At 54.1% G+C, this 14,481-nt stretch overlaps 1 protein-coding gene across 3 annotated transcripts; it reads left to right on the top strand.

Moving 5' to 3' along the window:
• Positions 1-2,734: 2,734 nt before the first annotated feature.
• Positions 2,735-12,195, top strand: DNAJB5 (DnaJ heat shock protein family (Hsp40) member B5). Of its 3 annotated transcripts, none has more exons than XM_075560076.1 (4): positions 2,735-2,857; positions 6,116-6,360; positions 9,697-10,298; positions 10,463-12,184. In XM_075560076.1, exons 2-4 carry the CDS (start codon positions 6,150-6,152, stop codon positions 10,694-10,696), a joined length of 1,047 nt encoding a protein of 348 aa, XP_075416191.1. In that variant the 5' UTR covers positions 2,735-2,857; positions 6,116-6,149; the 3' UTR covers positions 10,697-12,184. The 3 variants fall into 3 exon arrangements, with proteins under 3 accessions (XP_075416191.1, XP_075416192.1, XP_075416189.1); XM_075560077.1 differs by lacking the exon at positions 2,735-2,857 and adding an exon at positions 2,987-3,639 and having other exon boundaries at positions 10,463-12,186; XM_075560074.1 differs by lacking the exon at positions 2,735-2,857 and adding an exon at positions 3,654-3,843 and having other exon boundaries at positions 10,463-12,195.
• The last annotated feature ends 2,286 nt before the right edge of the window (positions 12,196-14,481 follow it).

Raw genomic sequence — 14,481 nt, forward strand, 5'->3', positions numbered from 1 at the left:
CATTTGCTCGGCTTTAACGACACTCCCGCCTGAGAGCGAAGCACACTATGTGTGTTACCTTAATTAACCCTGACAGCAGCTCCATGGGACAGGCACTGCTGCTGTCTCTCCCCATTTTACTAAGAAGATGAGACAACTATGCAGCAAGTAACCTAGCCAGGTCAACAAGCAATCTCCGGACAGAGCCTGTATTCCTCCCAGCCCTGCTGCGCGTTCCTCCCACACCCCATTGATGCCTAGGACAAGGAGATGGGGAGAGCAACAAAGACCCAGCCAGATCACAGAGCCAGCTTCCCCATATTGGCCCGCCTGCCCCCTCCAGGGACCAAGCCTACACTCTAACACTAACAGGGGCCAGGTATGGAAGGGCTGCTGACTAAACCCTCTGCCTCCGTGTTGGCACAGGCAGGGTTGGAGGAGGCAAAAGAGGCAGAGCTGGAATAGGAAGAAATGGCGCTACCCACAGGCCAGGCTCCCACCAGTCTGGAGGTGGGGAAGCGAGAGCCCTTGGATCTGAGGCCCCCTCCATCCCACCTTGCCCATCTCCATCTGACACTATTCTATCCCCTCCTCTCTCCAACCCCTCTCCCCCTCGTCATGCTTCCTGCCCTCCTCTCCCATCCATTCTGCCCCCTGCTTACCCCCACCTCCCCTCCCTTCTATTCTTGGTTGCCCTCCCATCGCCCCTACCCCTCCTCCAGTTCATCTCCCCTAGTATTCCATTCCAAGGCTTCTCCTTTTCCCTCCTTATCGCACCTTCCCCCCCTCCATCCTCCCCACCGCAATGTCCTTCCATGGATGCCCAGCATGCCCACACTGAGTGGGGAAAGCAGGCAGGTAGGAAGAAGAGGCGGCCTGGCCCCGGTGCTCTGGATCCTGTGTTCCGCTAACACTCCTCCCACGGATTCTCTCCACACTCCCACCCCCGAGGCGCTCCCCACTGGCACGATCCCACTGGGGACCTAGCTCGTCCATGGAGTGCAGCTCCTGACATGGCCTTTCCTTTGTCCTCAACCCCCCAGCCTCCTCCCCCTCTTCACCCTCGGTTCCCCCCTGCCCACCCCCGTTCCCTCTAGCACAGATGGGCCTGGGAGACAGTGACGTGGGCGCCAGGCACCGTGTCTGTTCAAGCGGCGGCTTCCGCTGGCGGCCGCCTCCGCACCCCCGCCTGCTCCCAACCTCGAACTGCGGGGGACACGGAGACAGGATTTAATGAGGGGGGGGCACTACCATGAGGGATTCTGAGATGTCAAGGAAGGGCCTCCTGGGAGTCGAGATGAAGAATTACCGAGGGGACAGGAGCCTTGGAGACATGGGGTTAAGCACTCCACTGCTAAGCCTCCTGCAGCTCTGGGAAAGTAGACGTGTGGCCGAGCCAACCCCTTGCGCGGTCTTTGTGCCCAGTCCTACAGGGTCGCTGTGGGTCAGCTTCCACTTGCCCGCAATGGGTAATGGGACAGAGGAGAGCTTAGAAGCAAAGAAAGTGTAAGGCTAGGATGAGACAAAGTCACGAAGTGAGGGGCAAGGGCTAGAAAGGAGACCATAGGGTGGCGTAGTGGTTGCCCGTTGGGATGAGATCTTCAAGGTCTGAAGTTCAAAACTACCCGCTGCTCTACGGGAAAAGACAGGGCTTTGTATGCCAGCACAAGGTTACAGTGTCAGAACCCCACGGGGCAGTCCTACTCTGTCCCATAAGGTTATTGCTTTGATGGCTGTGAGGCTTTGTTTTGTTTTAAATAAGTAATTAAAGGAGTACTAAAATGCTGTCCTATGGGTTTGCTGTGAGTGCGAAATCCACTGGGAGACGGCGAGACACACACACACACACACACACAGCGAATTCAACGGGGAAGCAGGTTGAAGTCTGAAGGGAGCCAGGAATGGTTAGAGGGGGCGCTGCTCCTGATATTGGATGAGAGGGTTGGGTGGGGGTCGCTAGAATGAGGGAACCCAGAGTGGATGAGGAGGAGGGGCCTGGGGACTGAAATCGTGGAGATGCTGCACTTGGAGGGAAGCGCTAGGCAGAAGAGATCAAGGGGATTCTTCCACTCTGTGTGGCTCTGGGGGGGGGGGGTCGGGGGGGGGCGGTTTGAGATTCGGCTGGGCCTTGCCAGGTCACTCAGGATCCGGGCTGACCCAGGGACAGATTGAGCTCAGTGGCAGTCAAGAGTCACCTTCTGAAACTGGCCCGGGAACTACACCTCCCAGATGACACTCTTCCCTCTCTCCTTCACCCTCCTAAATGGAAAAAGGGGGGAAAGGAGAGAACGCCCAGTGTCCTAGCCAACTGGTGGGCGCAGTTTTTCTTTAAGGCTGCCCTTGACGTTGCAGTTTCCAGAAGATTCTCCCGGGATTCGAGCGCCGGCCAGTACGCCCCACCTTCTCAACCCAGAGATTGGACTGACAAGAGTTGCCCCAGGCTTGGGTATGAACCCCAACTGGAGAACCAATAAAATCAAAGGGCGCGTGGAGTGACCGCCCTGCGTCCCTTTCACCAATGACAAGACACGATGACGAAGAGGTGTGATTGACTGATCCCAGCGTGCACCAATCAGACCCACACCAATCGCGGGCCAGAATGTGTGCGCGTGTGGCCGGGTGACAGGGGAGGGGCGTGGGCGACTATCCCCGAGACACTCGTTGGAAGTTGTCCAATCACAGCAGCGCCTGGGCTGAGTGGCGGGAGGATGGTACAATAGGAGGTACGGGGGCGGAGCCGTGGGGGCGGGTTCCCCGTCCGGCTGTCGGCGGCCGGCGGGCAGGCGACTCCTGTCCCGAGTGGAGGCGGCGGAGCCGGAGCCGGGGGAGGGGGCAGCGGCTGGCTGACGACCGCGGCGGTGCCCGCAGCTCCTCACCGGTGAGGACGCCGAGGCAGGACCCCAGGGGTGGGGGCAATCGCGAAGGCAGGGATCCGGGGTGCTGGGGGGTTGGGACACGAAGGGCCCTGGGTGTCTTTTGCCGGGATTGGGGGTGTTGCAGAGACCTGGGGTCCGCTGAGGGGCTCGATGTCCTCAACCTGGGCTTGGCTCCCAGCAGGCGCAGCCTGCGTCCAAGCCGGGGGAGGGAAGAGCCGGGTCGGGATCTGCGGAGCGGAGGCTTTCTGAGCCGGCCTAGTTTGCCAACGCCGGTGACATCACCGACCCCCCTCCCCCGCCAAGCCCCCTCCCAGCTCCCGGGTCCCTCCTCTTCTCGCAGTGCCTTTTGTCCCGGCTGAGCCCGGCTCGCCCTCGCCCCGCCCGCCCCTCCACGGAGGCGGAGACTCGTCGTCAGTGACTTCATTGAGTAGGTTCTGGGGATTGGGGTCGGATCCTCCCCTGAGAGAGGAGCTCTCTGCCTCTCCGGCCCTCACAGAGGATCACACCTGTCACAGGTACACACGCTGCCACTCGCACGCACACGCTCGCACTGCCAGCCTCACTGACACAGCGCACCACACAGTCACTCACAAGCAGCCAGGCACTGCTGCACCTGAAAGCAGGTGGCCGCTGGACCCTGCCCCTTCATTCCACACCTGGGCATCAAGTCGGACTCCTGCCGAACCCGAACCCGACAGGCCTTGCGGGGCAAGTGCCTCCGAGACAGAGGAGGTGGCGTCCAGAGCTGCAGAGGTCCAAGCAGGCTCCCGGGGAGCGGCCAGAGGTGAGGGGCTTGGCTGGGCATGTTTAAGCGCACAGTGCTCTCCTGCCCACCCCCAGCAGCACCCCCACTCCAGGAGACCCGAGGAGCTTTCCGAAGCTTCCCGCACTTCTGGGGAGAAGACTTCTTAGCCAGCTTGATGTTTAAAATTCAGCTGGAGCCCTTAAAACTTCGAGCGTGGACGCTGAATGGGTTTGTGAAGTTTCGGTAAGTCCCTCTGGAGAAGGGCACTCCTGCCCATCTCAAGTCACATTCTCCCGCCAGCCATCCCTCCACTGCCTGCTGCTGCTTCCGGCTCATCCCTCGTCTCCTCTCCATTTCATCCCCATTCCAGACAAGAATCCACCCTTCATCTCTTCACAAAAACCTTTCAGGCGTTCATTCCCCACAAGCATCTCCGCCCCGACTTCAGCCCTGCACCTCAGCCCTAGACTGTCTCTCCCTTTACACCTGGCCAGACAGGGGCTTTCATTTCAGCCATTTCCAAAGTGCTCCTCCCCTCCCCCACCATCCCCATCAGCACTTTATTTCCCATATCAGCCATGTGCCCTCCCAGTACTCTGGCCATCTTGCCCCATCTTTCATCCTGGCCTCTACATTATTCACAGCTCTTCATTTTTCTCCATCAAAGGGCTCCGTGTCATTCCAACACATGGCTTGTGGGTAAGGGGAGGGAAGGGAAGAGGGGGGAATGGGAAAAGACAAGGAGATGGTACCTGAAAGCTTGTCTTGTGGGTGCAGAGGCCAAAGAATGCTGGGGTCTAGTGGGTCCCAGGAAGGGAGCAAGCTGGCCAGGTGGAGAGGTCATGCCGGGACAAGAGAAGGGGGTGGGGTTGAAGGGACTGCCCACTGCTGCTATTGTTCTCTGGGGGTACCCTCTTGGGGTGCTAGGCTTCCCTCCCTGCTCCCAGGGAAAGAATATGTGGGCGAAGGCAGAGAGATGGCAGACCACCACCACCACTCCCCCGCTCCCTCTCAGACAGCTTTTACCGCTGCTTCCGAAAATGGCTGCCCTCCCCCAGATGCTCTTTCTGCCTGCCTCCCCCAACCCCAGCCTCCCCCAGCAGGCGTGACATACTGGCAGGGGGAGATGAGAGTGTACCCAGCTTTATGGAGCTTTCTCTTCGTCAGAGTGAGGTGACTTCTAGAACCATGAGTCAGTCCAGCCCCCCGCAGTAGGCCCTGTGGGAGCAGGAGCTAGGGCCAGTGTCCCTGCCTACCTGGAAGTTTAGAAGCCTTCACGCTACCTAGTCATACAGCCCTGCCAGGGCACCCCCATATACCTTGCTCCTGGGAGCAGACAGAGGTGGAGAGATGGGCCCTGGCTGTGGCTGCCAGCCCAGGACATTGCTAGAAGGACTCTGGTCCTCTCAGCTTTGGTGGGAGTTGGTCAAACCTCAGAAGGGCTAAAGGATGGCTTCTGGCCATTCCCCCAAATAGCTCCAGCTAAAGGAAAGTCCCCTCCCCTCAGACCCACCACCAGACTAGAGAGCTGGAAGAACTGGAACCCTCTCCCCCTACCCATTCTCCTTGCACCTAACCAGAGGAGTAGGGGGAAGAGGACCTGGCACTGACCTGGATCCTGAACCACTCACTGGGGGCTGGTGAGAGGGAGGGACTGGTAGGGACAGTATTTTAGAAATGGTGATTAATGCTCAATTGTCTCTTAATAGGGTTTAAAGAGGTCTTGTCCCTGGGATCTTGTGATCCAGCAGCACTGGTGCTTAGGCAACACAGGCATGCCTTCACACACCAGTCTGTGTGTGGACATTGGGAGAGGAGTAAAGAGGATGGTTACCCTGGTTAGGGGACAGACAGTGTCACCCTGTGTTCATAAAGGAGTTAGGAGCAGCAGTTTCCAAAGGCTGTGAATCACCCTCTGATCTGAGTCACATGTGAGAGGTGGGGTGGGGGTGGGAGGACAGGGAAGCCTGGGGTCTCCACTGGCAGAAGGTCTCCAGGCACCCACACCCTGAATCAGCCTGGCTAGCCAGGGCTGCTGGCTAGATCCCCAGGTCTGTCCCCAGTCCTGAGCCACTGCCCCAGCTGCCCTCAGTCCGGGCATCACGCCTGAGGCATGGCGTAGGAGACCATGATGCATGAGTGACCTCACCCAGTACACTGACCCTCACCAGCTTCTGCATGCAGTCTGTCAGTCCATGGTTGCTGCTTCTCTTAGAAGGGCCTCTAAGGACTGGCCCAAGGACCTCCGCTCAACCCAAGAAGTAGGCCACAAGCTGCAGCTTCCTGCAGGGGGAATTAGGAGCTGAGGGGAAATCACAGAATTCTAGCATGGCAGAGCTGGAAGGGGTCATCTAATCCAAACTTTTCATTTTCCCAATGGGGAGAGGGGCCCAGGGAACAGGCAGGACCTGCTGAAGGTCACACAGTGAGTCACTTAGGGATCATAGGATCATCAGGAGCAGGACTGAGGCAGAAGGAACAGGAGCATTAGGGATTGGCCCTGGGTTTCTTGCAGAAACAAGGAGACCAGTGCTGGTCCGGTGGCTGTGATGGGAAAGGATTACTACAAGATTCTTGGAATCCCTTCGGGGGCCAACGAGGATGAGATCAAGAAAGCCTATCGGAAGATGGCCTTGAAGTACCACCCAGACAAGAACAAAGAGCCCAACGCTGAGGAGAAGTTCAAGGAGATTGCAGAGGCCTATGATGTGCTGAGTGACCCTAAGAAACGGGGCCTGTATGACCAGTATGGGGAGGAAGGTAAGAGGACAGTGATCCAGCATGCTGCTGGATCTTTGTCCTTGCCTGGGGCCCTGGGTGAACCAGTTATCATAGCAAGGAACCGGTAGCTGAGGGGTTGGGTGGGGGTGGGGAGGTAACGGAAGCACATGTTCCAGCACTGACACCCAGAAGATAGAAGAGACCACCGACTATTGAGTCTGTCCACATTTGTCCCCACCTCCTGCTGCCCCTCTCCTTCCGCAAGTTCAGGCCTTCAAAAAACCAACACCAAACTCACTGCCATCCAGTGGATTACAACTCACAGTCTCATAGGGACCCTATCGGACTAGGTAGAAAGCCTCCTCTTTGGAGCAGCTAGTGGTTTCCAACTGCAAACCTTGTAGATTGCAGCCTGACACATAACCACTGAGCCACCGGGGCTCTACGTTTAGCCCTTACAGAGGCCTAAAGATTGAAGCCAGAGCTAGAGGCTTTCCCCCTTCTTAGTCCTTATTAGTCCTGCCCGAAATCCCTGCTGCTTCATTGGCTGGTGAGGATGGTTGAACAGAAGGGAATGAGAATGCTTGGCTCCCAAAGGATAGGACATTACCATCCATCAGCATAAAAGTTTGGCCCTTACGCAGCCTGGGAATTAACCACTGTAGCTCTGAACTGCAGAGAGAGTTCCCTCTCCCTGCCCACCCCAGGCGGGTCAGCTTTGCCTCCCAGAGGAAGTGGCAAGGCCCCAAACGGGGAAAGGGAACTGCTGCTAGCACCCTACCCCCTCCCTGGGGTAGCCAGTGGCCACGCCAGGCACAGGGCAGCAGGAAAGGACCAAATAAAGCTGCTGAGAAGGTGGCCCCTCCCAGTACATCCCACGGGCATGATGCAGCTGCTAATTCTGGGCCGGCCCCTCAGGGCCGCATGCCACCCGCCAGCCACAGGCACCTGTCAGGCTATATTAAGAGCCGCTGTCACAGCTGAGGACTCTCCTTCCCGAGAACTGTCCTTCCTCCTCATGGCATCCACCTTTCTTTAACACCCCCCCCTTCCTCCTCTTCAAAATGAAATGGGTTAATGACATGTACTGTTCTTTATACAAAATAGGGGCTCAAAATAATGTTCCTTGCTTTATTTCTCTGCCCCTGCCCACTCTGTCCCCCGTTCTCCCAGCCCCACTTCCTCTTCCCTAGGCTGCTGTCCTCCCATGTTCCCCTGCTCACCTCTTACACTGGCCAGCTCCACGGGTCCCTGCCAGGCTCTCCAGTATGCTCCCCGCGAGGAGTTTTTCTCTTGGGATGGAGGAGTGCAGATGAGGGAGACAGTGTGGTGCAGACATCACGCCACCGTGTGACCTGTCTCGGAATCTCTCATTCCTCCCCTGGGCCTCACCAGTTTGTTTAGGAAGAAGGTGGGCATTGGGAGAGCTGCCCAGAAATATCACCCCTCCAGCATGTCCCAGCATGAAGGGCAAAGCACAGACCCCATACCAAGAGGGCCCTGAGGGTGCAGCGCAGCCTTAAGTGGGCAGGGGCAACCTCCAGGGCCTGGGGAGGGAGAAGCAACCTTGGAAATGTTGGTTACATTTCTGTCCACCCCACCCCCTCCCAAACAGCCAGCCAGATCAATTGTGCACACACATTCTGTGAGCAGCCCTGGCTGAGGACAAGTTGTTCCCAGCTTGAAAAGGAGTGGTGGTAGTAGATTAGGAATCCCTGCGGAGAGAAATGACTCCCTGCTGTCCTGGGTAGTCCACCCTCCCTCGCTCCCCGATAATGATAAGGCTTGTATGATGGACTCCTTCCCAACACCGCCCCTCCACCCTCTCTGCCCCCCGAAAAGAAATAAGACCATGGGTATTGAGCAAGGCCCTGAGCTGCTGTCACTTGGGCACTCCAATGAAACTCAAATCCACCTTTCTGGTCCTTCGAGATACGAGGTTAATTAGACTCAGACTTCCAAGGCCAAGTGAAGTTCTAGATGAAAGACCTCCCAGGGAAAAACCCTTTCCCCAAGCTTGGGTTTTGCCCCGCCACCACCCCCCAAAAAATCCAAACTTACATATTCTGGATCAATTCTCAGTGTTAACACCCTCCCTCATTTCCCCCCATTCTCTTCATCACCTCTGCTACTCTCCCTCCTACTCTTCTTGGCTGCTTCCCAGAATCTGAGCCCGTTGGCCCTTTAGAGCCCCGGGACAGTGACTGAACTGTGTGTCAGTCAGTCCATTCATGCATTTTGGTTGCTCTGGCACTCAGTGTAGAGTGGAGGACCAGCCCGTGTCTGACTCCAGGGAGCTCCGTTCCATTGTATTCTGTCTGTACAATGTGTGAACAGGACCCCTGGAGTTGGGCATCTTTATGATCCCTGAGTGTGAGAATAAAACCTCTGAAAACGTTCTAGAGAAATAGCTCATCGCCAGTATTCAGCTAATGAGTGTACCTGCTGTTTGGGGCCCTTGGAATTTCCCTTTCAGGCAGGAGTCAGGGGAAAGGCACCACTGCTAGAAGCAGTTGGCTTTTTCTTCTTGTCCGTGTCCCTGTCTTACTTACTAGCTCCCTGTGTTCCGAATCCCTGGGTGATTGCCTCTTGCCCTCTGTGTCTCCAGAGAGAAGCAAAAGTTTGAGTGCTGGGACAACTTATAGTGTGATCCCAAATTCACCGCTTTGTGAGAAGTAGTTCAGCCATAGGTACATGGAAAAGATGACCAGACGGGAGGTCACATTCTATAAATCTTTTAGTTCTGATTTTTTCTGCCAATTGGATAACAGCCTCTGAATCTCAAGATATGCACCATTATTAAATATGAAAGTAAAAATGAACTCTGTAGAAGCTTTGCTTCCTCTATTAGCATGACCTCTCAGGGAATTAAAAGTCGGTGTTCTAGGCCTAAGAGTTGTGGTGCATTGGGCTGCTCACCACCAGGTTGGTGGATCGCATCACTAGCCACTTCACAGAAGCGAAAATGAGGGTGTCTGCTCCTAGAAAGACTTGCAGTCTCAGAAACCCTGAGGATCAACTCGACGCTGCCCTATCTGGTTCTCGTGATGCAGAATCAACTTGATAGCAGTGGGTTACTTTGGTTTCCCTAAGCTCAAGGAGCCCTGGTGGTACAGCATAGGAAGCACTGAGCTGCTAACTGAAAGGTCCGCTGTTCAAACCCACCAGTCACTTCATGGGAGAAAGATGAGACTGTCTGCTCCCATAAAGATACACATTTCAGAATTCCTACAGAGCAGTTCTACCCTGTCCTGTCAGGTCACTGTGAGTTGGAATCAACTAGGTGGCAGTAGGCGGGTTCCCAAAGCTCATGGACTAGAGGATGGCAGATGGAGCCAGACGAACCAACTGCCCCTAACTTTTCCTTCCCTCTAGGCCTGAAGACCGGCGGTGGTACATCAGGTGGCTCCAGTGGCTCCTTTCACTACACCTTCCATGGGGACCCCCACGCCACCTTTGCCTCCTTCTTTGGTGGCTCCAACCCCTTCGATATCTTCTTTGCCAGCAGCCGCTCCACTCGACCTTTCAGCGGCTTTGACCCCGATGACATGGATGTGGATGAAGATGAGGACCCATTTGGTGCCTTCAGCCGCTTTGGCTTCAATGGGCTGAGTAGGGGTCCACGGCGAGCCCCAGAGCCACTCTACCCTCGGCGCAAGGTGCAGGACCCACCCGTGGTGCATGAACTGCGGGTGTCCCTGGAGGAGATTTACCACGGCTCCACCAAGCGCATGAAGATCACAAGACGGCGCCTCAACCCTGATGGGCGAACTGTACGCACCGAGGACAAGATCCTGCACATTGTTATCAAGCGTGGCTGGAAGGAAGGCACCAAGATCACCTTCCCCAAAGAAGGTGATGCCACACCTGACAATATCCCTGCTGACATCGTCTTTGTGCTCAAAGACAAGCCTCACGCCCACTTCCGCCGGGATGGCACCAACGTGCTCTACAGTGCCCTGATCAGTCTCAAAGAGGTAGGGCTAGTGGCTGTGTGTGTGTGTGTGTGTGTGTGTGTGTGTGTAGATGATGGTGACGGGTCCAAAACTTCCCACCAGCTGGGTTGTTCTTTCCCACTTCAATCTTTTTCCTTCCTTGCCCTGCACTCCCACCCTTTGCTGACGGCCTCATTTTTCCCCAGGCGCTATGTGGCTGCACCGTGAACATTCCCACCATCGACGGCCGAGTGATCCCTTTGCCCTGCAATGATGTCATCAAGCCAGGCACTGTGAAGAGACTCCGTGGGGAGGGGCTTCCTTTCCCTAAGGTGCCCACCCAGCGGGGAGACCTCATTGTTGAGTTCAAAGTTCGCTTCCCAGACAGATTAACACCACAGACAAGACAAATCCTCAAGCAGCACCTGCCCTGTTCCTAGGCTCTGCTCACCCAGCCCAGAGTCTACCACAGCAATACCCCCGTCATCCCACTCAATGTGCACCCAGTTCAACGTCCACTGGACACTTACAACTTTTTCTAAACGCAAAAAAAAAAAAAAAAAAGCCACTGGCTTTCAGGAAAATGATCCTGTCCCTGATCCCTTTAAAACTGGGCTGTCTTGGGGGATTAAGGGGAGTGGGGGAGAGCTGGTCCAGTCCAAGGGTCAATTTTCATGTCACTAACTTTGAATCCCTCCAGTCAGTGGCTGGAGAGTGACCTGAGTGCTACTTGAAGATAGATTCCTTGTCCAACGCCTGTAAATAGCATGTCCTTCCTCTCTCCGCTTTGCTGATATCTGTCCTCTCCCTTCTCTGTGTCCTCCTCCTGCTGGGGGAGGAAGAGAATAGAAAGGATACTGCTTTCCCCGACACACACCCCCCAGATCACAGTGTCCACCCCTCCGAGAGCCACGGTTACCATGCCCATGTCCATGCGCATGGCTTTCTCACTGAGAGCGGTCTGTGCCTCGCTGGGGTTACGACAGGAATAGAAGATCACAAGGCGGTACCCTGGGAACAGGGCCACTGAGCACGAGACACTTTTCACTTGGGGCAGGGAAGTGAACAAGGCCTTGGCAACCTCCCGATAGCTCCCCTGCCTACACACCAGAGTAGCAAGTTCTGTCCTCCCTACCGCTCTTGGTGCCTGCAAGTGTAGAGGGAGGGGGAGGGGAGTCCTGCTGTCTTAAGGTTAAGAGCTGGCAAGCAGTGTCCATCTCCCAGTCTTCATCAGGGAGGGAAAGGGCTTTGGGGGCAGGTGGCAGCTATTCATTCTCCATCGAGATTCAGGGTCACAGGTTTTTCCCCACACCTCTGAACTCAGGGTCTAGCCACCTTCAAACTTCCAAATCCCACTTTTGTGATATGTGAAGCTAATTCTTTCTTATCCATCTTGGAGGCTGTGTGGGGGAATTTCCAGCCCTTTTATGCCTGTGTAACCCCACCCCACCCCCACCGTTGTACAAAGGTGAAATCGTGGAGGAGCTGGGCGAAAGGCTTGTTCAGACAGATCCTGGGATGGGGGTCTTTAGATTTTCTCACTTTGACAAGCCCTTGAATGTTTTTATAGTAGTTTTTTTGTATTTTTTTGTAATGACAGTATTATGGAAAAAAATAAAAGTATTTTAAAAATAGGACATCTGAGCAGGAGCAATGAACATGGAGTGGGGGTGGGTGTTCAGTGCCATTGTCAACACTCCTCCTAGTTCTTGGTCACTTTCGAAAGACTCAAGCAGGCCCTCTGAGAAGCTGAAGCTGAATCCTCTTGGCTCTAAGCCCCGCCTCCTGGACTTCCCTAACATGCCCTAAATGCAGCATACCATGTGGCTAACAGAATAACAAATCTATTTGAAAAGAATAAACAGCTTCTCTCCAGGTAATGCTTTAGCAATAAAGTGGGAGACCCTTCATTGTGGGGGCCATATGCAAAAAAAAAAAAAAGAAGAAATAGTATTGGTTATGAGAAAATGAGATAGTCTTCCTCCAAGGATTTGCTAGCATGAGAACTGAGATCTCTACAGGAACTGAAATTTTCCCTTGAGAGGAAAATATTTGAAAAACATTTTCTCGAGAGGTTAAGTTTTCCTCCTGAGAGGAGGAAAAGGACTTTCTGGCTGATTCAAAGAGACACATCCCCAAGGATAGGGCCTGGGGTAGTGGAGAAAGTGCCCTAAGTACCTGGCATCCTTGGCCCATGTTGTTGTTAGGTGTCATCATGTCACAGTGACCCAAGTACAACAGCACGACACGCCGCCCGGTCCTGCGCCATCCTCCCCGCTGTGGCTTCATTTGAGCCTATTGTTGCAACCACTGTGTAAACTCGCCTTGCGGAGGGTCTTCCTCTTTCGCTGCTTCTCCACTTCACAAGCATGATGTGCTGCTCCAGGGAGTGGTCTCTCCTGCAACTTGTCCAAAGTGAGACCAAGTCTCACCATCCTCCTTCCAAGGAGCATTCTGGCTGTACTTCCAGGATAGATGTGTTTGGAAGGTGTTGAATCATGGCTGATTCTTGAAACTCAATTTTCCAGGGATGTCTAGCCTGGTCTCTGACCCACCTGTCCCTGCTGAGACAACTCTGGCCCTCAGGACCTGCTTGACTGAACATGTGTAACTTTCCCTTGGTCTGGGTAGAAAACACCCCAGTAGTCTCAAGAAAGCCCATCTGAGACTGCCTGGGACTGCCTTCCTCCTGGTGCTGACTTTTCTGTGTGTGGGAAGTTTCTAGCTAATGCCCAGATGCTTCTCCAGGATGGGGCCCCTGACAAGTTCTCTTAGCACAGTGTACCCACTGCCATGAAGACAGCTCTGCTGTCAGCTGGACTTGGGCCCCCGTAGAGGATGACACTCACTGACTTGGGCTGTTTTCAGGGATTTTCCTGCTCCTTGCCATTTATTCCTGGGGGGAAAGCCACTAAAAAAAAAAACCCTCACATTTTCAACCAAAGCCTGTTTGGGAGGAACTTGTTCTTTCTATGAGAGCCCTGGTGGTGTAGTGAGTAGTAACCTACTGCTAACTGCAGGTCAGCGGTTGGAAATCACCAGCTTCTCTGAGGGAGAAAGATGAAGCATTCTACTGCTGTAAAGAGTTAAAACGATCTCAGAAACCCACAGGGGACATTCTACTCCGGCCTATCAGGTTGCTATAAACCACAGTTCGGTCTGGTTTGGGAGTTCCTATGGCAGAAAACAGATTATCTTGCGGACAAAATGTCCGGGGATCTCCTTGTTTGGGAAGACAGAATATTAATTCTATATTCCCGATTCAATCCTCTCCTATATTAAGTCACCTATGACTGTCCCTCTCTTCAGGCTAAATTCTTGTCCTGGCTCTTCCCTGAGGCCTGAAACTTTAGGATCCATGGTTTCTCCTGGGTCACAGACTTCCCTCTGGCCTCCACATGGATATGTGTGTCTTGGGAAATTGTCATACCTCTAATGAGCACACTCTAGGGATGAAACCATGAGACCTTTGAAGCCAGGCTAACTGAGGAAAGGAGAACTTGGATGGACAAACTCTAAGGTTCACTCTGTAGCTCTACCTTCAATTGGGATTGTACCCTTCTTGGAGGCTGCATGGAGAAAATGTGAAGCCCTTTATGTCAGTTGAAAGAACTCTGGTGTCACACTGGGTTAAGCACTTGGCTGTTAGGCAAAGGGCTTGTAGTTTGAACCCAATAGCTGCTCCCAGGGAGAGAGATGAGGCAGTCTGGTTCCATAAATATTTACAGATTCAAAAACCTGTGGAGCAGTTCTACTCAATCCTACAGGCCACCATGGATCAGAATCAACTCCTGGCAGTGGATTCAGTGAGCTTATGCCTGTGACCACCTCCCCTTTTCTAATGCACACACACAAACACACCACACACACACACACCCTTCAGCCAGGTGTTGGTGTAGGGCTTTTATTGGGCTTCCTCTCACCTGATCTGACCTTACCTTGAGCTTATTTCCTGTGAAAGCCCTTTTTCTTTGGGTAGATTGTTAACTGATTAACCACATTTGTCTGATGTGAAGGATAACAGGGCAATAGTAGACTGAAAAGAACTTAAAAGAAAAAATTACAAAATGAAATGTCCAAAGGGGCTTTGAAAGGCTCTGGCATATTCCTTAGAATCTAGAACACTGCGTTCCGGGTGCTCACACAAGACCTCAGGCTCTAAAGCTCCCAACTCAGATTGACTTTGAGTGTCTGCAAATAGGAAGTGTAGGTAAAACAGAGTAAC

The sequence above is a fragment of the Tenrec ecaudatus genome, chromosome 10 (assembly GCF_050624435.1).
Source record: "Tenrec ecaudatus isolate mTenEca1 chromosome 10, mTenEca1.hap1, whole genome shotgun sequence".
NCBI classification, from domain to species: domain Eukaryota; kingdom Metazoa; phylum Chordata; class Mammalia; order Afrosoricida; family Tenrecidae; genus Tenrec; species Tenrec ecaudatus.

Excerpts from the sequence above, each read along its gene's own strand:
- DNAJB5 (XM_075560074.1), top strand. The coding sequence starts at position 3,659 with ATGTTTAAGCGCACAGTGCTCTCCTGCCCACCCCCAGCAGCACCCCCA. Across the intron at positions 6,361-9,696 it reads TGACCAGTATGGGGAGGAAG|GCCTGAAGACCGGCGGTGGT; the intron begins GTAAGAGGACAG and ends CCTTCCCTCTAG. Across the intron at positions 10,299-10,462 it reads CCCTGATCAGTCTCAAAGAG|GCGCTATGTGGCTGCACCGT; the intron begins GTAGGGCTAGTG and ends ATTTTTCCCCAG.